At 39.6% G+C, this 24,482-nt stretch overlaps 1 protein-coding gene and 1 long non-coding RNA gene across 2 annotated transcripts in view; one reads left to right on the top strand and one right to left on the bottom strand.

The window, feature by feature from the left end:
* Nucleotides 1–24,482, bottom strand: part of LOC134673998 (uncharacterized) — a 109,974-nt gene that overhangs the window by 3,733 nt on the left and 81,759 nt on the right. Inside the window, exons 5-10 of the mRNA XM_063532053.1 lie at nucleotides 18,739–18,888; nucleotides 17,125–17,220; nucleotides 13,132–13,242; nucleotides 12,465–12,628; nucleotides 9,822–10,020; nucleotides 239–400 (exon numbers count right to left, since the gene is read on the bottom strand). Of these exons, the coding sequence (XP_063388123.1) occupies nucleotides 239–400; nucleotides 9,822–10,020; nucleotides 12,465–12,628; nucleotides 13,132–13,242; nucleotides 17,125–17,220; nucleotides 18,739–18,888 (882 nt within the window). The remainder of the gene's footprint in view (nucleotides 1–238; nucleotides 401–9,821; nucleotides 10,021–12,464; nucleotides 12,629–13,131; nucleotides 13,243–17,124; nucleotides 17,221–18,738; nucleotides 18,889–24,482) is intronic.
* The window catches only part of LOC134674013 (uncharacterized), a 176,741-nt gene that overhangs the window by 105,284 nt on the left and 46,975 nt on the right, over nucleotides 1–24,482 (top strand). The gene's annotated exons all lie outside the window — the stretch shown is intronic.

Genomic DNA, 24,482 nt, shown 5'->3' with positions numbered 1-24,482 from the left:
GCACGGCGGACACGTCGCCGGTGCAGCGGCAGGGGTGGATGAGGGGCTCCGGCCGGGAGCTGTCGTAGCAGATCCAGCAGTGGGGGGGTGAGGGGGGTCTTACCTCTCCCAGCCACCGGCTGAGGCAGTCGTGGTGCACGGCGGACACGTCGCCGGTGCAGCGGCAGGGGTGGATGAGGGGCTCCGGCCGGGAGCTGTCGTAGCAGATCCAGCAGTGGGGGGGTGAGGGGGGTGTTACCTCTCCCAGCCACCGGCTGAGGCAGTCGTGGTGCACGGCGGACACGTCGCCGGTGCAGCGGCAGGGGTGGATGAGGGGCTCCGGCCGGGAGCTGTCGTAGCAGATCCAGCAGTCGCGCGCGGAGCCGACGCTGCCCACCAGCGAGTCTGTCTCGACGTCTGACTGCAGTAATGAGGAAGGAGTTACTACGATATAGTGTTTCATTATGTCAAGGTGTGCCTGAATATAAACGAGGGAATTTGAACCTTCTACCAGGTATAACACAAAAATAGTGGGGATCTTTCACATATAAGAAATTGATGCGAAAAAAATTTTTTTCTACACCGCTAGACCCTCCATACAAAAACCAAAAATATTTCTTGTCAATTTTTGTTTCTATTCCTTTTTAACCGACTTCCAAATCCCAAAGGAGGAGGTTATCAATTCGGTTGTATGTTTTTTTTTATTTTTTTTTTTATTTTTTTTATTTTTTATGTTTGTTACTCCATATCTCCGTCATTACTGGACCGATTTTGAAAATTTTTTTTTTGATTGAATGTATATGTATACAGATTGGTCCCGTTTCTGTCAAAACCCAGTTCTGATGATGGGTTCCATGAGGAATCGAGGGAACTCCTCAAATCTTAAAGGCATACATATAGTGATTTTTGGGTTTTTATCATCAAATCAAGCATATACATCCAAAAAAGTGACATTTGATGAAGTGGAACTGCTGATGATGATCAGAATGGAACTCCTCAACGACGCATAGTTCACGGTTGGCGATTTGTCCTCTTCGTTATGTTTGTTAAGCAAGTTCAGTTTTTAAGCTACATTTTTGTCAATCTCGAGTTCTGATGATGGGATCCATGAGGAATCGAGAGAACTCCTCAAATCTTAAAGGCATGCGTATAGAGATTTTTGTAATTACATCAAAAAATCAAGCATTTTCATTAAAAACTGTCGCATTTGATGAAGTGGAACTGCTGATGATGATCAGAACAGAACTCTTCAACGACGCATAGTTCACGTTTCGCGATTTTTCCTCTTCGTTATGTTTGTTAAGCAAGTTAAGTTTTTAATGCACATTTTTGTCAAGCTCGAGTTCTGATGATGGGATCCATAAGGAATCGAGGGAACTCCTCAAATATTAAAGGCATGCGTATAGAGATTGTTGTATTTACATCAGAAAATTAAGCATTTTCATTAAAAACTGTCGCATTTGATGAAGTGGAACTGCTGATGATGATCAGAACAGAACTCTTCAACGACGCATAGTTCACGTTTGGCGATTTTTCCTCTTCGTTATGTTTGTCAAGCAAGTTAAGTTTTTAAGCCACATTTTTGTCAAGCTCGAGTTCTGATGATGGGATCCATAAGGAATCGAGGGAACTCCTCAAATATTAAAGGCATACGCATAGATTTTTTTGTATTTTCATCATAAAATCAAGCATTTACATTAAAAACTGTCGCATTAGATGAAATGGAACTGCTGATGATGACCAGAATAGAACTCTTCAACAACGCATAGTACACATTTGGTGATTACGAATTTCGATTTTGACTTGGACTGGGACCCGGACTCGGACCCAGAACCGGACTCATACCCGGATCCGGTTCGGACCCGGACCGGATCCGGTTCGGACCCGGACCGGACCTGGACTCGGACCCGGGCTCGGACCCGGACTCGGACCCGGACTCAGACCCGGACTCGGACCCGGACCTTGACCCGGAAAACCACTATGATACCTTAACTAAATAAACCACTATGATTACCTACCATAAAATGTGTAAGTATATAAGTATGATGATGCCAATCTTACTAGCCCCTCCCGCTTAAACCCCCGTACACCGCACCGCATGCGCCGTTAAGTGGGTTAGGTTAGGTTTGAACTGCGATCCTCACAGAACCGAACTGCTATCAGAGAAGTGGGTTAGGTTAGGCTAGAACTACGACCCTTACAGAAGCGAAATGCTAGTAGAAAAGTGGGTGGTTTTACCTCCTTTTCTACATAGTATACCTATACCATCTACAATAATCTTTCACCGGCCCCCATAGAAGTCGGTTTTTTTTTCTTAAAAATTATTCCCAATCAGAACACGATATTGAATAGGCCTTTACCGCCTTAGGCGGATCCCCGCTACACCTTGTTACACCTTGTATAAAGTACTTATGGCCCATAGTTTAGTGGCAGGAGAGCTACGAGCTTGACCTTGCTTAAACTTAGTTTAATTATCAATATCCCTAAGACAGGTTACAAAATCAATAAAGTTCAGAACCACTGGCTAAACATTCGCACCAAACTCATCAAAAAGGTTAAAAACCACTGGCCTAACGTTCCGAAACTCACCAAACTCCTCCAAGGCAACGGCAACACCTCACAGCGACGATGCAACAACGAAGTTAGCAACACCCTGCATAACGCCCAACGCCAGTAGCCAATCACGTACGAGATCAGCCGCGCCTTCTGTCGCCATGACAGCTCGCTGATATGCGCACTTATTATCCACTGGGGAGACATTTTGAGGTTAGACTGAGACAAAATGGCGGCGGTGCCTTACAAAATGGCGGTGATTTACAAAATGGCTGTGCCTTACAAAATGGCTGTGCCTTACAAAATGGCGGTGCCTACCAAAATGGCGGTGCCGTACAAAATGGCGATGCCGTACAAAGTGGAGGTGCCTTACGAAATGGCGGTGCCTTACAAAATGGCCGTGCCTTTGTGACTTCCAATCCCATTGATGACTGTAGAAAAGATTATTCAACTTGGAAAAAAATCATCGTTTAAATAGAGTTTATCAAACGTAAAACATACTATGTCAATAAAACATCATGGAGTATTTTTAAAACGTACAAAATTTAAGGCTTTTCTATGATTATTTGATAAGAAATTTATGCCATTATCGGATGGATTTCTTTCGGTGAAAAAAAAAGTTTGATGGATTTCATTTTGAACTGTATAAAACGATATAGTAGCCAATAGATACAAATCAATCATTGAAATAAATAAAATACAATAAAACATTGATATAGCGGCTTGGTTTAGACAAAACCTCAAACAAGAACAGAAAGCATTTAAGCTGAAGATTACGACGACCCAAAAGCGAAAACGAACGGACTCAAACCTTTTACCTACATAAAAAAAAGGACGGACTATACCTTTCACCTACATTCTAAAAAACGGACGTACTAACCTTTCACCTAAAAAAAAAAACATTAAAAAACAACACGTCTGGATGGTGTCCAGATACTCCAAATTGGAGACAATAAAGACAGACAACAACAACAAAAAAAACAGACCTTCAGTTCAATGCAAGAAGAGTCAACAAATTACTTGTTTTGTTTAGTATACCAATTAAGTGGAATAAAAAACTAATTCTTTGAAAGAAAGACAAATATAACCGATTTTATTATTTACTGGAGTGCAAATGACATATTTTTTTACAAGATTTTTATCGCATTCACTGCCAGGGGGCGTGGCCTAGGAACAAACTTGTATGACGGTGAACGCACATGTGCGTTGGGGGCAGTGAATGTGTTAATAACTTGCTATGTATCTATGTACGTGACAAATCTTGCAAGTTAAATTTGACCCACCTCCCGGCTTCCAATGAAGCTGAAAATTTGCATACACACGTAAGTCGGGTCACAATGCAATGTTATAGTATCATCGAGCTGATCTGATGATGGAGACAGGAGGTGGCCATAGGAACTCTAAACAACGACACCTAATTGTATTTGGGGTTTGTAGAATTGTCTCAATGAGTATAGTTGCCTGTAGAAAGAAAAATACAGTCAGCGATTAAAGCTTGTACCAAAAATGAATGTTTTGCCAAAAATTTTTTTCAATGAATGAACACATAATTATTTACTATATTCACTGGCCTAACTTATATCCGTAATAGTAATTAAAATAGCGCTATTCACTACACAGACACTTATTTAAATGGAAGTGAAAATTGCCGTATTATGATTTAAGATTAAATGACTCAACCAACCCGTTAGGATTATCGGTCTCTGAATCAACTATTATATAAACATTTACCGGTTGGTGGTAATAATATTTTGAATATTACAATATTATGTAAGTATGTCTAGAGTATGCAGCCATTATGAAGAAATAAACATTACAATCGTATTTGAAATTAGTTATCAGTAGGAAGAATTTATCATATTATTTGTATAACTTAACAAAGCTAAACAGTAGTACGGATGATAATAGATCGGCTCAGATGCTCAAAACTATCTGTACATGCACTCTAACTCCTTGACTATATTTACAGTCTGTTGTATCTTTAAGTATTTAAATAAAAGTAAACAAACAATTTGTACGTTTTCGGGTAGTTATAACATTTATTGGTTGACCGACCAATTACAAAACCGCTTGGATCAGTCACTGAACGACCTTTGACTTTAACCTACATTATTTGATCGTGTAATGATTTCTTCTACACTAATCTACACTCTACTCAACTGGCTTAAGGAGCCATTTGAGGGTAGATTTTGTTTACTTATATTTAAATACCTAAAGATACAGAGTATAGGGACTTCATTTGTTCAGATATGTGTAGGCACCTTGGCCGTTACGATATATCTGAAAGCGACTATACACTCTAAAAATCTCAATAAACTTCGTGTTACAATCAGGCAACTATAAAAATTTGGTCAAAAAAATAACTTTGTACACCGTGCGATACTTTTTTCCTAACCATAAGGTTATCTTCCATTTTTCTCTGAAAACTACAGTTACCAATAGATTAGATATTTACTTGGTTTTTTTATTTAACATTCAGGGCAAATCGAGTTTTAGTTATTTTCAATATGATACTGCATCATATTGGAAACAGATCTAATATCTAAAAATCTTTAGCTTCCACTTTCCAAACTCTTGTCACGACAACAATTAAATGACAATAGCGTTTTTTAGAACATAATAAAAATAACATACTCCGATAACATTTCACCAAGACCTTTCACCTTAAACAGTGCAAGCGTTGACCTAAGATCTTGTCAACAGTTGATAACAGTATTGACAGTAAACATCAGTATTCATACGCGCCAAATGAACGATTATTTATCTAATTTAATGCTATCATCCAGGTCAGTGCGATATTTCCTGTAGTTTTGCAGTTAATTATTGCGTAGGCTAAGATAATCTCAATTGAAGACATTCTGCCCACTTTATATACGGTGTAACATGAGGAAACCGAATAATTTTAACAGCGTATTCCTGATCATATTTAGAGACAAAAATGTCCTATAAACTTTTTTGAAATTCGCCTAGTTTCAGATATTATTAATTAAAAAAAAAAAACAAGTTTTTACTGTTACATAGTGTAATAGGCCTTTTTGATGGTGATGTTGCTGCTATGGGACGTAGTCTAAATATCCTTATTGATAGATGTCAAAAAGTGACAAGTAACACTTTGCAAAAAGTAGGTTTTACGAAAAAAAAATATAAAAATCAATTTTAAGTGACAACTTTATCAATAACATTTATTTTTTATGTACAAATACATTCAAAAAATTTAAAAAACAAAACAAAAAAAATTTTTTTTTGGCGAATTTTGACTAAACTCATATTACATTTTTTACTTCTTTTGACCTCAGAAATGCGTGGTTAAAATTATTCGGTTTACTTATGTTACACCGTGTTTATGTCGTTGCTTCATGTTTTCTTCACGAATACTTACATACATACATATAATCACGCCTACTTCCCGGAAGGGTTGGCAGTGACCACGGATTTCCACTTGCTACGATCCTGACATACCTCTTTCGCTTCCTTGACTTTCGTAACATTCCCATACACGCTCGCCGGTTTAGGGCGCTCTTGACCTGGCCTTTCTTCAGGATTTCCCCGATCTGATCAGAGAAAGTCCGCCGAGATCTACCCCTTCAAACTCCAACTTCCACTTCTCCCTTATACACGTTAGTCTTCTTTCACTCATTCTTAGTTAAGGTACAGTCGAGTGTAAAAATATGGGTATAACTTACTTAAATATGTCCCATAGCTCTTATGCCAGGGAATTAAGAACTATGGGACATATTTTTTAGATGATTTGTGCACCCATATTTTTATACTTGACTGTATCTTAGCGTCTCATTGGTCTTGCATTTGCGGTTCTGTCTGGAGCTTGGGGGAGGACCGAAGGGGGGAGAGGGAGTGACAGTACCTTATATTATACCCCGGCCTGGGGTGGCTCACTCCGCGATTTCGTCGCTTTGCAACAGGTGGCTACAAGTAAATCCGTTCCACACCAATTTTGGTGGCTAGCCATAAGCCGCGCTTGGCGCTGTCGCCACCTAGCGGCCATATCTATCTTGATCGTAACAGACGCGTTTTGTTAGAGCGAGTCTTCTGTACCTAGTACTATTATTCTGTACAGGGTATTCTGTGCCCCGGCGACACACTCCAAGTGGCATGGGAAGTAGCGAGGGAAGTAGGCAGAGACGTAGTGTAGCCACATTACCCGCCCAAGTAACACACAAGCAGGATAATAGAGTAAAATTATCATCTTATTCAAATTAAGATTGCATAAATTTTGTGTATATGCGGTGGAAATTACTAAATTCGGAATAAGAAAATATGTGGGCCTAGTGGGGCCTTTATACCAATAAATGCTGAATAAATTTTGCATAGTATCGGTTTTGCATATTAAAGCTGAATAATACTTATTTCTTACACAGTTACTTAGACATTATTCAGCTTAAAGCATTTGTGGTTACCAAAAGCTGCATAATAGCAGCATTAGCAGCAATTAGCTGTATATATTCTGTGTTGTATGATTTTAAGCAGACAATATTAAGAAAAATGTGATAGTGGCTACTAAATGCTGAAAAGAAGCGTCGGTGAAGACTTTCAACTGTATAAAAGCGGTTGCAGTTTCTGTTTTAACGCTAGTTTTTGAATAAAGGTGGACGCTATTACTGGAAGCTGTAATAAAATCCACATATTATTTGTTATTCAGTAGCTGCATATATGGGTTAATTATGGCTTTTATTGACATAACGTCTGAATAATAAATACTAAAACAACACTTATAGTTAAGTTATAGCGATTTTAGTACACATATACTATATTTTCTTGCTAAAAGCTGCAAAATGAACGCAACGAGAAGCGCTATTCAAACTACTGCTTAGTATCAACAAGTGCGCAGTGGAGAGGGTTCCGCAGCTTTATCCACGGTCAACAGTGCTACTTGAGTCTGATTGATTTGAGCTTGAGCGTGTTTTTATTTTATTTTGAACGCATCAAGAATAAATACGCATATTCTTTAATCCAACCATTATTAAAAAAATCGAGGTTTAGTTTTCTTAACAATTCTCTTCGATTGGTTATTTTACACAAGATACATAGTCCTTTTAATTAGAGATGCACCGGATATCCGGTTACTATCCGGCCACTATTTTACTATCCGGCCGGATACCGGATAGTGACCTTCTATTCGGCCGGATACCGGATAGTAACATTGCATGATTTCGGAGTAAACAAATTGGATTTAAGAAACAGACACGGTCATAATCGTACTTGTTTATTATTTTAAAACAATTTAATCATTCCACTGACTTGCACGCGCACTCATTTCGAACCTAGAAATGAGTCCGCGCGAACGTTTACTAGGAAACAGGTCAAACCTGCAGAATGCGCACCTGAAAAACCGAAATGTAGGTATAGTTCCGCCGGCCGAATATCCGGCGGCCGGATACCGGATATTCGGCCAGTGTCCAGGCCGGATATCCGGAATCCGGCCAAACAACTATCCGTTGCATCTCTACTTTTAATGACGTAAAACAATTGCTAGTTACCATCGTAAACACTGTTAACTGACCATTTTCATACCTTACTGCAACGAGATAAAGTTTACCAATGGCCATTTAAGGTTGTTGTTAGTTGGCAAACAATGTGTCAAATGCTAGTTATTCATATTGTTGCATTAAAAAGTTGTAGACTGGACTGGGTATGAGAAAAATAAAATAATCACCAGAGCTCGGATAGGGTGAGCTATTTGCCTTATATATGACATAAGACATGTCAAATTATAAGGCAAATAGCTCACCCTATCCGAGCTCTGATAATCACCCTCATAGCGAAATCGATTCTCCTGTCGATTTTGAACAGACTGTTTTTAGTTTTCAAGTGGGTCTACTCATACCCATCCCACACTGTACTCGTACTCATACCTAAACAATACTGCCCATATCAAACTATACTTAATTGTACTCATACCCGTGATACCCGCTACTAATATGAATGAATGAATGATATACCCTCACCTTCGCACCTATACCATATTCATATTCATACCATACTCGTAACCATACCACTCATACTATATACATCTTCGTACTCACGTCGTACATCTTTGCGTTACCTTTACCTACTACATATTTGTCGGAACTGATAACGGAAAAAATAACTGTGTAAACTGCCGTGCCCCCAGATTTATCATATAACTTATATATTATATCGCGTTTATAATATTAGTGGGAAGTAGGATTGAATATTGCCCGTGTTACATACCTATAATGTTTTATCATCAAAGTAGTAAGGATCTATGTGGTTTTTACTATTTGTGTATAGAACCCTAATAGGCTTTAAGATTGAGAAAACAATTACTATTATACTGATGTTATTCAAAACTTGTTGTGTTAAGACCATTATTATCTAACATGTTGCTTAGTAACGCGAATAACGTGAATGCTTATTCAGAAATTAGCACAATAATAGCTGTGGCAGCAGCTTATATTCAGCACAGTCGGACGCCATTACGGTTGCTCACTTTCTAACCTCTACAATTATATAGGAATTGAAAATGAACTGAAAACCCCATTTTATTCATTTATAAAACTAGTTTTATCGTAGCATAACTTGTTAAAGTACATTTTATATCACTAAAACATCTAAACACCGCAGAAAAATTACAAATTTAAATGTGGAGTAGTAAATTTTCTATATTTACTTTTGAAACGGTGCATTATTTACGCGGCGCTTTAAAATTTTAAATAAAATGCATATATATATTAACAGTAAAGTCGCATGCGCAATGAAATTGAAGTTATGTAAACATCAAATAAATACATGGGTGATGTCCTCCTTATTTTGTAAGTTTTCACTGCAGAAACTACACTTTGACACGAGTTCATAAATTAAAATGGAAGACAAATCATTGATTTAACACAAATATCTGAATATATTTTCTGTAAAAATGCACTTTGGAACCAAAAGCTTCATAACGTGTGAATAACTGATTCATTGTGTACAAAGCTGGATAACTTTGGTTTAAAAGCGGTATATAAGCTTTTGACAGCCTCTATACAAGTGTTATTCAGCGGTTCAATGTGTGGGCATACACTTATATAGCTATTACATTACTGTTATTCAGAAATAAGCGGCGTGGGCACTGCCCACTTTGCGCCCAAACCTTCTGTATAACGTCTGTATAACGCTTATTCAGCTGTTATACAGCTACCTTATTCAGCATTAAGTACGGCATGCTCTATTATTCAAACAATATTCAGCTACGTTGTGTTACTTGGGCGCCAGTACCCTTGGTTCTGCTTAGGGGAGGGGTAAGAGGAAGGGAGGGGTGTAGACGTTACCTTAGCGTCCTGGTGATGCTGCAACAACTCCTGCAGCTTGGCATCGTCGAGCTGGCGCGCCAGCAGGCGCCGAGGGTTCAGCAGCCAGAGTCGCTCGGGCGCCATGGAGTTCCACAGGACGCAGGGGAACCATAGCGCGACCCCGATCTCGGCGAGGCGGAACACAAGGTCGTGCCAGTTACGGGACACCACTGGGACTCTAGAAATACAATGAATTATTATTAGGGGTCACTTCTAGACTGTAAATAGGTAGAAGTATACAGGAGCAAATACCTACAGTTGCCTCCAGAAACTCGCGAACTAAATTGACATGAGTTTGACAAATAAAATGATACCAGGAATAGCAAAGAAAAAATAGTCAAAGGTATATGTCGATAACATGATATCGATAAGTAAGATGCACTTACTACCCATGTGATAATTAATTATAAAGGGGTCACAAACGATTTCGACTTGTATGAATGTGACGAGAAAAGTGGTTGATTCGATTGTAAGATTGTGACGTTACCAATCAAATCAGGAGGTGCGGATGTGAAACTGACAAATTTCAATGTTAAGACGAAACAGGAGCTGATTTTAGCTAAATATACACATCTCGCTAACGGAAGCGGCTCCTATAACTAGTGCGATAAGGACAAGGCGAAAAATCCTGCTTAAAAATCTCAAAAATCGAGGTTTTGTACTCGACTGTTTCCTCCTCCAAAACTTAACCAATCGTAACCAAATTTGGAAATCTAAATGATTATGAAATTATCTGTGCCGGACCGTTTTGCTTTTTTGGCTAATTGATATCCGTTTTGAATACTACGTCTCTCATTGCGGCATAGTCAAAGAGGCCATTTTGGCCATTTTTGAAAGGCTCTAGCGCCTTAAAAAACAAAAATATCAAAAAAAAGCAAAACGGTCCGACAAATCATTGCTCTAGCATCAAAACCCACGGAGGAAACAGTCGAGTACGTTTGTATGGAGATATGACCACTCCTGTTGGCTCTTAATATGCAGGTTTGGGGGCAAGTTGTTTATATCAAGAGCTCGCGGTTGTCGCCATAAATCTAAAATTGGTGATTTAATTTTATACAATGTGACCGGTAGATGAGATTGATCGATAATTAAAGTTAGACCAAGAAAAGTCTGCAGCGATTTTGATAGCCCACGCAGTGCAACTGTTATTTAATACGTCATAATTTCATAGAATTTTGACGTTTAAAATAATACTTACACTGCGTGGGCTATTAAAATCACTGCAGACTTTTTTGGTCTAACTGTATTTAAATTCTGACCTAATCTTATTTTCCCTTCTGGGTCGGCCTTATTTGTATTTTGAGCCAAAATCACTGTTTCTATGTTATCACCTACAACTTGTTACTCTAGCTGTAAGTTTTCCTAACAAATAAAATAAAATAAATATAATAAAATATTTATTTAGTTACCTACAATATGTTTATCCAATATTCCTGTATTTATTACTATAAAATTGCACAATTTTCGAAATACCAAGTAACATTTGTAAAATAATTTAAATTACTTAAAGATACATTTTAACTGACCGCGCAACAGTAGCGCCACTAGCGGTGAATTCTCGCGATATTCTCTAATTCAAACTTTTTTGAAAATATCGATACGAACAACACTGGCCAAACTGTGGTATCATTTGTGCACATTGACCTGTCAATTTAGTTCGCGAGTTTCTGGAGGCAACCTTAGACACCACACCAAAAGAGGCACTTAGCAACCTGAAAACATTGCTAGCCTCTTGTTTCAATGTCCTAATACTAGTAAAAATTACCTCCAATGAAATTTAAGTCTTAATGAAATAGAGTTGCTTTTATTTTGTTTCCTTCGATTTTAAAACAAAACATTTTCAACTCTATTTTCTAAAACCGTTGATTCCAATTCGATTGCCAATTTTCCTTGTATGGTGGGCCGCTAGAGGCTAGGTTTCATGGAGGAGCTGGGGTGGCTAGAGTAGCTCAACCTCGTTTCACGCAAAATAGGCACAATGGTTGTCGATTTGCGGAAAATACCCAGAAGCACTAACTAGGGGTCAGTTTTACACATATTGATCTAGTCATAAACTAAGCAAAGCTCTGAGTGTCTTCGAGGCATTCCAGGGATAAGCACTAAAGTCAGGCTGACCAGGGAAGCAAATTGGAGTTGGCTTCTCAACTACAATGGGCTCTAACTCTTCACCCACTGCAATCCGAGCGTTTTCTTGACGATGAACCCCGCTATGAAGAGTTTAAAAGCATAGAACAGTCCGAACCAGGAATAAATAAGTTGGGATTGGGGACACTAATTAATTTAGTCTTCCAAAGCTCGCCGAGCTTGTCCGAAGCGAGGTAACCCACTGAAGAACATCAAAGACTGGCTAACGAACCATGGGTTGTTGTTGAGAATCCTAAAATAAACAAATCTTACTTGGTTTTCAACAGCTCGCTGAGCGTCTCAGAGGCGAAGAACCCAGCAACGAGGAACAGCATCAAAGCCTGGATGACTTCGACCCTGGAGAGATTTGGGAGTCGTCAACTTACTTGGTCTTCTAGACGTCGCTGAGTCTCCGAGGCGCGGTACCCCAGGAATGAGGATCAGCATCAAAGCCTGGCTGACTCCGACCCTGAATGGAGTTGGGAGTCGTCAACTTACTTGGTCTTCCAGAGCTCGCTGAGCGTCTCCGAGGCGAGGAACCCAGCAATGAGGATGAGCATCAAAGCCTGGCTGACGAGCCCGACCCTGGACTGGTGGAGTTGGGAGTGGTCCACCGAGCGGGGATCGACTGCGCCGCCGCGAGACATGTCCGTTTGGACGCCCTGTTGGATAAACTTTATTAGAAAAACACGAACAGGTGATCATGAAATGTGGTGCACGAAACAAACCTATAGAGATTGGTGAAAAAACTAAGGGTCACTTTTTATAGTTAGGTAATAGTCTTCGTCCTCCGAAATTATCAGTGTGTAACTTTTACACAAGCAGTAGAAAGCTGGGATATAGCAGTAATGGGGGGACACTCCTTTCGGGCATTCTCGGCTCCGTTCGGCTTTCCGAGCAATTATTAAGGTTGACACAACGAGACATCCCTTTGCGTGCGCGACCACAGATAAGTATAATGCTTGAATTTTGACAACCATGAATAGCCGAAAGGGATACACACATTAGAAAGGAACAGCATGATTCCTCCCTGGATCGCTGTCAAACTTCGGTTTTGTAGGAAATCTCCTTTCTGTACGCTAGTACTATTATTGTGCTTACACCGGCTTGTAGCGCGTCAGTCACAAAACAGAAGGGTATTGCTAAGACACATAGATATCGTTACCTGCTTGGTGACGAGCGTGGCTTGCGCGTCATCATCTGCCGCGGATGATGTTCCCGGACGCGGTTGTATCACTGTGCACACCTTCGTCTCCTTTAGAAATTCACCGCGAAGCTGTACAGACAATGTTAGTGTTATATATTATACCAATAGCATTCAGGTCCGTCCAGAGTCCAGACGGTCCAGATCTGGCGAATGGCGATGCTCGTGCGTATGGGAAAGCTAAATTAGTACTACGAAATGTACGTAAAGATAAATAAATAAATATTATAGGACATTTTTACACAAATTGACTAAGGCCCCACAAAAAGATGTAGATGGTTATGTGATGTAAAGATGTACTGCATAAATGTTCTCCATCGTATTTTCTCGGAAACGTTCGTATTTGTCATGATACTTCAATCAACCTCAGTAGTTTTTGTAACCGAGACTGACTGAAATAGCAAGACACATTCGTACGTTTCCGTGAACACACGAAGGAAAATAATTTTGTATTACATCTGTTAGGCCCACTTGCACCGTCCCACTAAGGCACTTGTCCCACCGCCGACGATGAGCGATAAGCGAGCAGAACGATAAACTAGAAACGAGTGGGCGAGCGGCGAGAAGCGAGTGTTAGCTCCAATAGTTTTGTCGCTCGGCTATAGGCAAGTGTTCGAGTGCGACTGGCTATTACTCGCGTCACTCGCTCGGGCGGTGCAGCGTAGCAGAACACGCAGACTGATTGGTCTCGCAGTTTGAGTTCTAACTACGAAGCGAGCATCGCCGAGCGAGTACCGCTGAGCTAGTTTTATCTCATCGCGGCGACAAACTAGTAGAGCGAGTGTTCTCGCCGGCGGTGTGAACAGCCAGCGATGAACTATTTAATTAATATATGTATTATGTGGCTCTTTTACTAACACAGGATCCTAATCTTTTGTTCGTTTCTTGGGCGAGAAAATCGCCGATAGTTAATCGCTTACTCGCTCTTGATGGGACAAGTGCCTAACCCGGGGTTAAGCAGTTAAACCGTTAACCTAGTGTCAAATTGTACTGGTAACCATGGCAACTTCAAGTTTAACCGATTAGCCCCGGGATAGTGGAATGGTGCAAGTGGGCCTAAGCAGTTAACGATCTCATCGCATACGGTTTACGAATGGCTCGGTATCGCATTCGCCAGCTCAGGACTAGGGAATGCTTCCTATATATTCTTTTTTTTTACAAGTATGGTATACAAACTCTCTGCTTTTCGTTAAGGTTGTGTTGCAGATAATGCTGCTGTAAGTCCGCCTTTTTCACTATAAGTTTTCTTTTGTGCAATAAAAATTAAATAGGTAAATAATTAAATTAACTCGCAGGGAGCAGTATTTGTATTTACTCTGGACGAACTACTACACCGCTGCGTATACGCTTAGTCAAAATACCTACGTTTTCTTAGACAAACCTGCGAATCCGCTTGAGAACTTATTTTGAGATATAAAAAAAAGAGCAGCAGAAGTTGCTTGAGGTGTTCAAAATTATTAAATTACCTTGACACGCTCTTAATTTCTTAACAATAAAGTCGCGTCAAGATAATTTTGAACACCTAACCCGCTTAGCAACTTCTGCTGCTGACTGTACATAGTTATTAGAAGAGTTCCTTCATACACAAGTACATATACAAGTATATTTTATTGAACTATAGGGCACTATAGGGGGCAGCATAGGAGCCGTCAGATTTTTGGCGCGAGGCGTAAATGTGTCGTTTATGCTTCCGATGTAGCCCACAAGATGGCAGGACCTACTATGCACAAGGAAACGTACCGACGAGAACGGTAGATGGTAGATGATAGCACTTGCTCTGACAATGTACATGTGCCATAGAGGTACAATAATATAGAGATGACACGGGGGGAGGGGCCAAACGACCGAACGAGATGCACTTATGGAAATTTCAGTAGGAATAGCAGAGAAAGCGGTATTATTGCTTGTCCTTGTCACAGTCTCACTTTTTGTTTGTTCCCCATCAAAAATTTAGTATGGTTTATGGTGGGCAACAAATAACCCGACCGAATTACTTAGATTGTTTTTTGGTATGTTGTCAGGAATGTTAAAATGTGTTTTTAATATTGTCGCTTTGCGTATGTTTTGTCCCTCACGGAGGCACGCGTATAGCTTATGTATGTAATACTAGGTCTATGACATGTGCACATATATTTCCGATTAAGGCCACAAGATGGCAGACCCTCCAACGCGCACGGCTCCTATTTATTGACTGAATTATAGAAGAATAATGGATAAAGAATATTTGAGCATCAAGTGTCGCGAATGATTAAAAAAACCGGGCAAGTGCGAGTCGGACTCGCGCACGAAGGGTTGCGTACCGTAAAGCAAAAAAAAACGGAAAAAAATGCAAAAAGAAAACGGTCACCCATCCAAGTACTGACCACGCCCGACGTTGCTTAACTTTGATCACAAATCACGTTTGCTGTATTCAGCCCCACTTAAATCTTTATTTTATTCTGTTTTTAGTATTTGTTGTTATAGCGGCAACAGAAATACATCATCTGTGAAAATTTCAACTGTCTAGCTATCACGGTTCGTGAGATACAGCCTGGTGACAGACGGACGGACAGCGAAATCTTAGTAATAGGGTCCCGTTTTACCCTTTGGGTACGGAACCCTAAAAAGAGGACTTTGCCGACCTAGGCCTGCAAGATTTGTATGAAATTCCATTAACTACCTTTTCTCAAAAATGGACGGCAAAGTCGACTTTGCCATCTAAAAAATAGGTCGCGAAGCGCGGAGTTTATGGTCAGTCAAAAATTAAAAAGTTAAAAACATTGCAGTCTCGATTTTAGGACTGCAATGTTGCATACAAATTCCATTATTTGTCGAGTTCCAAACTTTTTAAAAGTTGAAATGGCCATATCAAATGAAGGCACAGGCCCATTAAACAGCCAAACAGATGATTAGTACCGCGACTATTTAGCTGCCTCAAATAGGTTGGCGTATTTTCGGCAGAAAAATACACTTCTATTTTTTTATAAAAAAAAAAAGGCGGCAAGTGCTTTGTTCTGTGAAAATATATACGTAAGAATGTTGCTTTTGTAAAATATTTCTATGATATTTATATTTCTTGCACCATTTTTGAGAAAAGCACTATATATGACTCGGCTGGAAGGCTACTTGCTGGCTTCGGATTCAATTAAACGGACTCCCAAGGTCGTCCGTTTAAAACGAATCCTCAGCCTGCAAGTAGCTACTTCCGAGCCTCGACAATAATGTACTATTTGTCCTAGCCGCACCTGAAACGTCATACTTTGCAGCCTATTATAAGGAACATAACATCAATATTTCATTGCATGTTTGAGAAAAAACATTAACAACAAACAATCGACTATCATCATTTCAAAGTCAATAACAATCCCTTAAGAGTTGCTTATGAGCTACCACAGTAACACTCTCAACTGTCCATCGGTAGACCTTATGCCTATTACAATAAGGTTTACCAATGGACAATTAACAGCGTGGACAGTGGTGCCACGATAATGTCCCATTGTGTGCGGTTTCGGTGGTAAAACTGTCTAGCTTGATTGCCTTTGGGCCTTGACTCGTCAATACATGGTAGTGTCATTGTCATATATTTTTAAAAGCCTTCCAATGAAAATGATTGATACATTTGATCACTTAAACAAAAGAATATTAAAAACCGGCCAAGTGCGAGGCGGACTCGCGCACAAAAAAAATCCGTACCATTACTACCATTACGCAAAAAAAGTGGGGCTCCTGGTAAGTGGACCAGGAGGTCCACTTAAAAATATTTATTTTGTCCTGTTTTTAGTATTTGTTGTTATAGCGGCAACATAAATAGTAATCATCTGTGAAAATTTCAACTGTCTAGATATCACGATTCATGAGATACAGCCTGGTGACAGACAGACGGACAGACGGACGGACGGACGGACGGACAGCGAAGTCTTAGTAATGGGTCCCGTTTTACCCTTTGGGTACGGAACCCTAAAAATGATGGTTTACCTTGAAATAGACTTCGACGCCGTAGATGAGGAAGAAGGTGACTACGATGAAGAGGAGCACCGCGTAGCAGCCGTTGAACACGTGCTGGTAGAAGCTCTGCGGACAAACAGACACTCAGTATACACCGTGTTTTTATTGAATTCCGTTAATTTCGGGGTATGGTCACAGAATAAATAATAGTACTAGGGTACAGAAGACTCACTCTCTAACAAAACGCGTCTGTCACGATCAGCACAGATATGGCCGCTAGGTGGCGACAGCGCCACGCGCGGCTTATGGCAAACCCCAAAATTGGGGTCGAACGGATGTACTTTTAGCTACCTGTAGCAAAGCGACGAAATCGCGGAGTGAGCCACGCCTGGTATAACAACTAACACAAATTTATTAAATAAGTAAACGTACCAGTAACAAGTTTCGTAAAACTTTAATTTACCACATACATCATCCTGTGCGCAAAATGTCGTGACTTTTACGTCGTCCGCACTAAAAGTACTAGCCCTGATCATAATCAATGAATCAACTTCTCTTAGTGCAAGCGCACTGAGATGAGAGTACGAATATACCTAAGTTAAAGCTTCAATACATGTCCTAATCCTAATAGTTTGCAGACATAACATTTATACAATTGTCAATAAAACACAATTATTTATTTAGCGTTATTAATAATGTCATTAGTGCAACTTTTAAAACCTTTAATAGTCTATACTTCGTTTTGAATGGTCAGTAACTTCTGTATTTAATAGCAGTATGCACCGTTATCGTATAAACTACCAATTACTTTATGGTCAGAAGGCGATTGTTATTTTTTTATTCAAATTCCAAACAGTACTCGTCATAACAATAAAAAATAAAGCTATCCCGCGGCTTGAATTCTTGGTAAAATTTTTTGCTCTTTTTAAAGCAATTTCGTCTGGGCTGAATCGGCAGAGAGATACAATCTTACATTTACTTAATAAATAATACAAAAGCACAGAATAAATAATAGTACTAGGTACAGAAAACTCACTCTCTACAAAAGCGCGTCTGTTACGATCAGGACAGATATGGGTGGCGACAGCGCCACGCGCGGCTTATGGCTAGCCACCAAAATTGATGTGGTGTTACTTTTAGCTACCTGTAGCAAAGCGACGAAACCGCGGAGTGAGCCACGCCTGACAAGAGTCACAATAGTCACATACAAGTTAGTTAGTTAGCTACTCTATCTAAAAAGTTTAAGGCACATTTAAACAAAGCACGAAGGAAGTAACTTTGTAAACTTCGGCAAACGGTTGTTGAGTTTATTACTAGTCGAGTCGAGCTCGAGAAAGCAGAAAACGCAGGTATATGAGTTACCTTCTCTTTAGCAGTGGTGTCGGCAACGTTGGTGGTGACGACCTCGGCCGCCAGCAACGAGTAGCTGATCAGGGCTATAACCGCGAAAATCGAAGTTCGCAAATTGCGGGGATTTTTCTCTGTCACTCTAATTACGCCTTTGTTGGAGTAAAAGAGAAGGATCCCCGCAATTTGCGAATTTCGGTTTTCGCGGTAGCCGCTCAGGTTGAAGGTCACGAACACCAGGAACGACTTGGACTAACCGGGGCCGCCCCCAGCGGTTATCGCGGGTGTATGAGTTACCTTCTCTTTAGCAGTGGTGTCAGCAACGTTGGTGGTGACGACCTCGGCCGCCAACAGCGAGTAGCTGATCAGGTTGAAGGTCACGAACGCCAAGAACGACTTGGAGAGGAATCGGGGTCGCTCCCAGCGGATATCGCGGAGGTGGAACACCTGGGGGCAAAGAATTTTGGTGTTATTCATCTGTCAAAATTGTCAAATCTAACAAGCCGTTGATCCCCCATCAATGAATTTGAGTTGACGCTGTCGCTAGCGTATAAGGCGGCGTAAAACTCATGGTGAGGGAAGTGAGGGTACAATTTCTTAATTATTTATTCAGTGGCCACTGTGTCCCACTGCTGGGCAAAGACCTCCCCCCTCTTCTTCCACTCGTCTCTGTTTAGTGCTATATCTGGCCAGCCTCTCAAGGAGTTCAAGTTATCCCGCCATCGTCGACAAGGCCTGCCGGCTACCCGGTTAGACTCGTGGGGCTTTCACTCTGTGGGTAACTTGGCCCACAAGTCGCCCGGCATTCGGCAGGCATGACCAGCCCAGTCCCATTTTAACTTAAAATTTTAAATATGTCATCAAAAAATGTCTGACGTAGATGATTTCATAATACATGTGTGTGAAATAGATACTATTCGCAACGGTCAAAACTACAATACTCAGCTACATTTACAAGTGCAAATTAAGATTTGCAAAGCCAATTGTTTACATTCGCATCGGGCCCATCGATAAGTGTTTTAGGTTAATGTTACACTAATCTGAGTAATTATAATTACGTACAAACACGTGTTCACTGAATAATCATTAACATTCAACTTTAAAGATGTTACAACGGACCTTGGGAAGTAGAAATCGGAGTAATTGATGCAGTACAGTTCAAGTGTACGCATATAATATTTAGGCTATCGCATGTTTATCGATTGGCGTTAGAAATCTCCACGGATAAATAAGTACCTAGTAGGCACTTAATCTATATATATATATATATAATGTGGTATAATCTAATACCTTTAAACGAGCAATTCTTGTTTATTTATATATATATTTCTGGGATCTCGGAAACAGCTCTAACGATTTCGACGAAACTTGCTATATGGGCGGTTTCGGGACTTGCGGGGGCGATAAATCGATCTAGCTATATAGGTCTTTATCTCTGGGAAAACGCGCATTTTTGAGTTTTTATATGTTTTCCGAACAAAGCTCGGTCTCCCCCCAGATATTAATGAAATAATCTTAGGTAATAACGTGTAGGTATCGTAGGTAAGGATTGCCTTTAAAATGAGTCAGAGATGAAAGGAGACGTGCTGGAATCAACGAATAACATCTCCCTCAAAAATAAAATTGATCATTTTTAGAGGAAATTTTCATATTATTTGTAGTTTTTGTGCATTAAAACTGTTACAATTTTTTAAAGTTAGTTTTACACTTATGTTCGTGATTATTTCTATTGAGCGAATGTCAAAAAAAAAACCGGTCAATTGAGAGTTAAATTAACTCGGGCACAAACTTTAAATTGTCTCAATGTAACTATAAAAAGAAATAAAACTTTTAGATATTTATTGCAATTTTAGACATCAACTTAGACTCGTATCGTAATTAAAATTAAGTCCATGTTTAATCGCATTGATTACAACCTTGCTAGGTCAAATCAGGCTATTTTGTGGCCTACTTAAACTACTTAGTTATTATTCAAATTGTGCTTACCAATAACACGAATTAACAGGCTACCTGTATAATTTTGTAAGAATCTACTAGAATTCTGTGGAACGTACAAAACACACGGATACCGCGAACATAGTTGCAATTTATTTCTTCCTAACGGCATCCTAGCCTAGTTGGTAGCGACCTAGAGACCCTGCCTACGAAGCAGGAGGTCCCGGGTCCGAATCCTGACAAGGCCATTTATTTGTGTGATCAACTGATCATCACAAATATTTGTTCCTGAGTTATGTTATGGATGCCGAGAGGAAGATCCTCGGTAAGATACTGGGCCCAAAAAAAAGACCGGACGGGAGCTGGTCAGTCCTTACGAACCGTGAGATCGAAGACCTAGTTGCTGAACCTAACATCATGGGAGAGACTAAAGCTCACAGACTCCGTTGGTTGGGCCACCTTGAGAATGGATGAAGATCGCAACGTGAAAAGAGCATACCAGGGCCGTCCAGCAGGAAGACGTCCTATCGGACGCCCCAGATATCGCTGGTGCGACATGGTGGAAGCGGACCTGCGCGACCTTCGAGTCAGCAATTGGCGAGAGGTCGCACAGGACCGAGAAAAGTGGCGCTGTCTTGTGTCGGAGGCCAAGTCTCATTTTGGGTCGCTGAGCCAACGGAGTAAGTATAGCCAAAGTTAAGCAACGTCGGGAGTGGTTAGTACTCGGATGGGTGACCGTTTTTTGTTTTTGCTTTTTTTTTGTTTTTTTTTTTGCATTATGGTACGGAACCTTTCGTGCGCGAGTCCGACTCGCACTTGCCCGGTTTTTTCTATGTATATAATTATTTGTATATGAGTATATGTGTATATTATATGTATTATATGAATCCAGTAGGTACAGTCAGCGTCATATAAGTAGTAGGTGGCATCCAAAGTATTCAAATAGTTCGGTACACCATATAATAGGTATGTATGGCGTACCGAACTATTTGAATAGGTACTTTGGATGCTACCTACTATATGATGCTGATTGTACTTTAAGAATAGTTTGATTCCCGGTTCGTGGTAAGAATAAAAAAAAATATTTGGATACATTTTTTAACTACCAATCTTTTACACAGTCATGGCGCACGCACGCACGAAAAGGTTGAAACAAATAAATATTCTTTTTAATTAACTATTTCCTTTTCTGCTTTTTTCTGGCTCATCGGGCATAGAGTTGCCACAGTACATAGTATAATTACGACAGGTTAGAAATATTTGAATCGATGATTGAATAATGTCTTGGTTTTGTGTTCTTCAAAACGTACACTACAACATAACTAAGAACGGTTAGGAAAATAATAACTTAAAATTCCCCGTGACAGGTAATGATGAAAATACTGATAGAAATACTGATAAGTGTGTGGGGAGATTTAGGAATGTCATGACCTGAATGGACCAAACGCTGGAGCGTCATGAAATTTCATGCCATTGCTAATGATAGTGTCGGGGCCGTATATGGGATGCACACAGAGTTACTGCGTTTTAACTTGGCTACAAATATAATGACCACCAAAAATACTTTGGTACCCTAACCCTAAATTAGATGAGTATTAGTTGTCTGTCGTAAGAAAAGTCAGCGATAAAAGCTTGTACCAAAAATGAAATTTTTGCCAAAAACTATTACAAGCTTTTATTTCATTTCACCTGACCGTTGTCTGTCTGTCTGTGTGTAATCAAATTTTGCAAGTTAAATTTGATCCACTTCCCGGTTTCCGATTGAGCTGAAATTTTGCATGCATGTATAAATCGGATGACGGATGTGTTTCAACCTTAAGTTACATTTGTTTTCACCACACCAGCTCGGAAAGGCTTACTTTGCACATCAAAAACTGATAGCAAAGTTGCATTTTATTCACATGTAAGGCAAAGTAATCAAAAATGAAAATTTTGAGTTGTTTTCTTATGTTTGCTGGTACAGTTGAATTTTAAATGATGATTTTGGATGATAAATGTTTAATAACATTCATTTGGATTTGACTTGGTTTGTTTTTATTTGAAATTTTACAAGTAATATTTGCTTCGGGTTGGTGTGGTGAAAAATAATGTGTTTCACTCGGGGGCAAAATTTGTTTAACCCTCATGCATTGAAACCCTCGCAGCGCAGTTTTGGAATCTTTCGCATTTCGCTTGCTCGGGTATCAATATTAGCACGAGCGGTTAAACAACAACTTTGTCCCCTTGTAAAACAAATAACTATTTCGTCCTACGTAAATAGTAAAACCCAAAATACATAAATTAGGACCTTTTATGTTAATATGATTACCACTCTGGGGTCATCCATTAATTACATCACACGTTTAGGGGGGGAGGGGGTCAAGAAAATGTGACATGTTGTGACAAGGGGGAGAGGGGGTCACAAACTTTGTGACGTCACTTTAACTTCATCAGTAACCAAAATTTTATTTTAATCATTTTAATTACTTTACAGTTCAAAAACAAGTTTTTGGAACGATAATCGTTTTTAATAGTTTAATTTTTTTTCATAATCAGTTTTGGGTTATAAATTTACTAATATTATGACAAAAAAATAATAATACTTAAATCGATTTTCCGATTACGCTGAAAAAATGTGACGTCGCACCAGGGGGGGGAGGGGTTCGCCAAATGTGACCAAGTGTGACAATGGGGGGGGAGGGGTCAAAAAACCTTGAAATTCGTGTGACGTAATTAATGGATTACCACTCTAATGTAAATTATTAACAAAACAAAACAGTGTGAGTCATCCTCATCGTCTATATCGTGACTATTATGTTGTTGTGTTACTTGTTGTTTTCTTTTATTTTTTGTCACGGATTAACGCTCTCTATTACGGCCTCGACACTATCATGGATACTGACATTACTTTGACGGAATGACGTTTTTAGTGATAGTGTAGGGAGTGTCATGAAGGAATGACGGCAAGTAATGAAGTTTATTTTAATAATTTCCGTCAGTATTGGAGTTATGTCAAAGTAATGATACTAGAAATGACATTATATTGACAGTGAATTGATTAGAATGATGAAATCAGAAATGACAGAAAGAATGATGGACGTATGGTCGCTACGAGTATTCTATCCTATACTATTTGTCATATGCACTGTAGGTTGAAGCAGTGGTGGCCGAGTGGATATGACGTCTGACTTTCAATCCGGAGGTCGCGGGTTCAAATCCTGGCTCGTACCAATGAGTTTTTCGGAACTTATGTACGAAATATCATTTGATATTTACCACTAGCTTTTCGGTGAAGGAAAACATCGTGAGGAAACCTGCATACATCTGCGAAGAAATTCAAAGGTGTATGTGAAGTCCCCAATCCGCATTGGGCTAGCGTGGGGACTATAGCCCAAGCCCTCTCGCGCATGAGAGGAGGCCTGTGCTCAGCAGTGGGACGTATATAGGCTGAAATAATGATGATGATGATGACTGTGTTGGAAATTATATTCTCAACTATGGCAACACCGAATGTCATTCTGTCCTCTTTCCTTGATGGCTATCTCTATGGCCGCTGTGTTTGCTATCCTCGCATTTTAAATTATATTCTAATTAATAGTTAATTAGTTATCGTGTGTCGTGTAACCCGCCTGACAAATATGAACGTATGGTATTCTGAGAAATACACATTGCTTCATCTGCAGAGACGTGAGTGTTTTATTTCCACGCCAACTCCTTACCGCCATTAACACGCCGTATTCCACTGCACAGGCCCCGATCTTTACTACAGACTGTAGGTTATTTACATATTACTATTTATGTTTACAATATTGACAAGCACATGCTTAAAATTCGTAGAAACCGTAACAGGATACCTACAGCCTATAAATGTATCCTAAGATACATCAATGCATAAATTGCATAATGTAAGTGTATAAAGGTGCATCCAGACCATTCGATTATAAATAAATTGTAACATTATGGGCATACTATATTCATATTTCAATGTATTTTTGTTTGAGCTAAGTGTGTATTATTAATTATTATTTCTGAGCTCTGTATTGTTGTGATCTTGTTTTAAAAATTGTATTTGCATGCATTTATTTGTGTTTTTTTAAATGATTGAATATGAATGTGTTAATATTTTA

The sequence above is a fragment of the Cydia fagiglandana genome, chromosome 19, assembly GCF_963556715.1.
Source record: "Cydia fagiglandana chromosome 19, ilCydFagi1.1, whole genome shotgun sequence".
NCBI classification, from domain to species: Eukaryota; Metazoa; Arthropoda; class Insecta; order Lepidoptera; family Tortricidae; genus Cydia; species Cydia fagiglandana.
The sequence above is the reverse complement of the archived record's forward strand: the minus strand, read 5'-3'. Positions and strand labels throughout refer to the sequence as shown.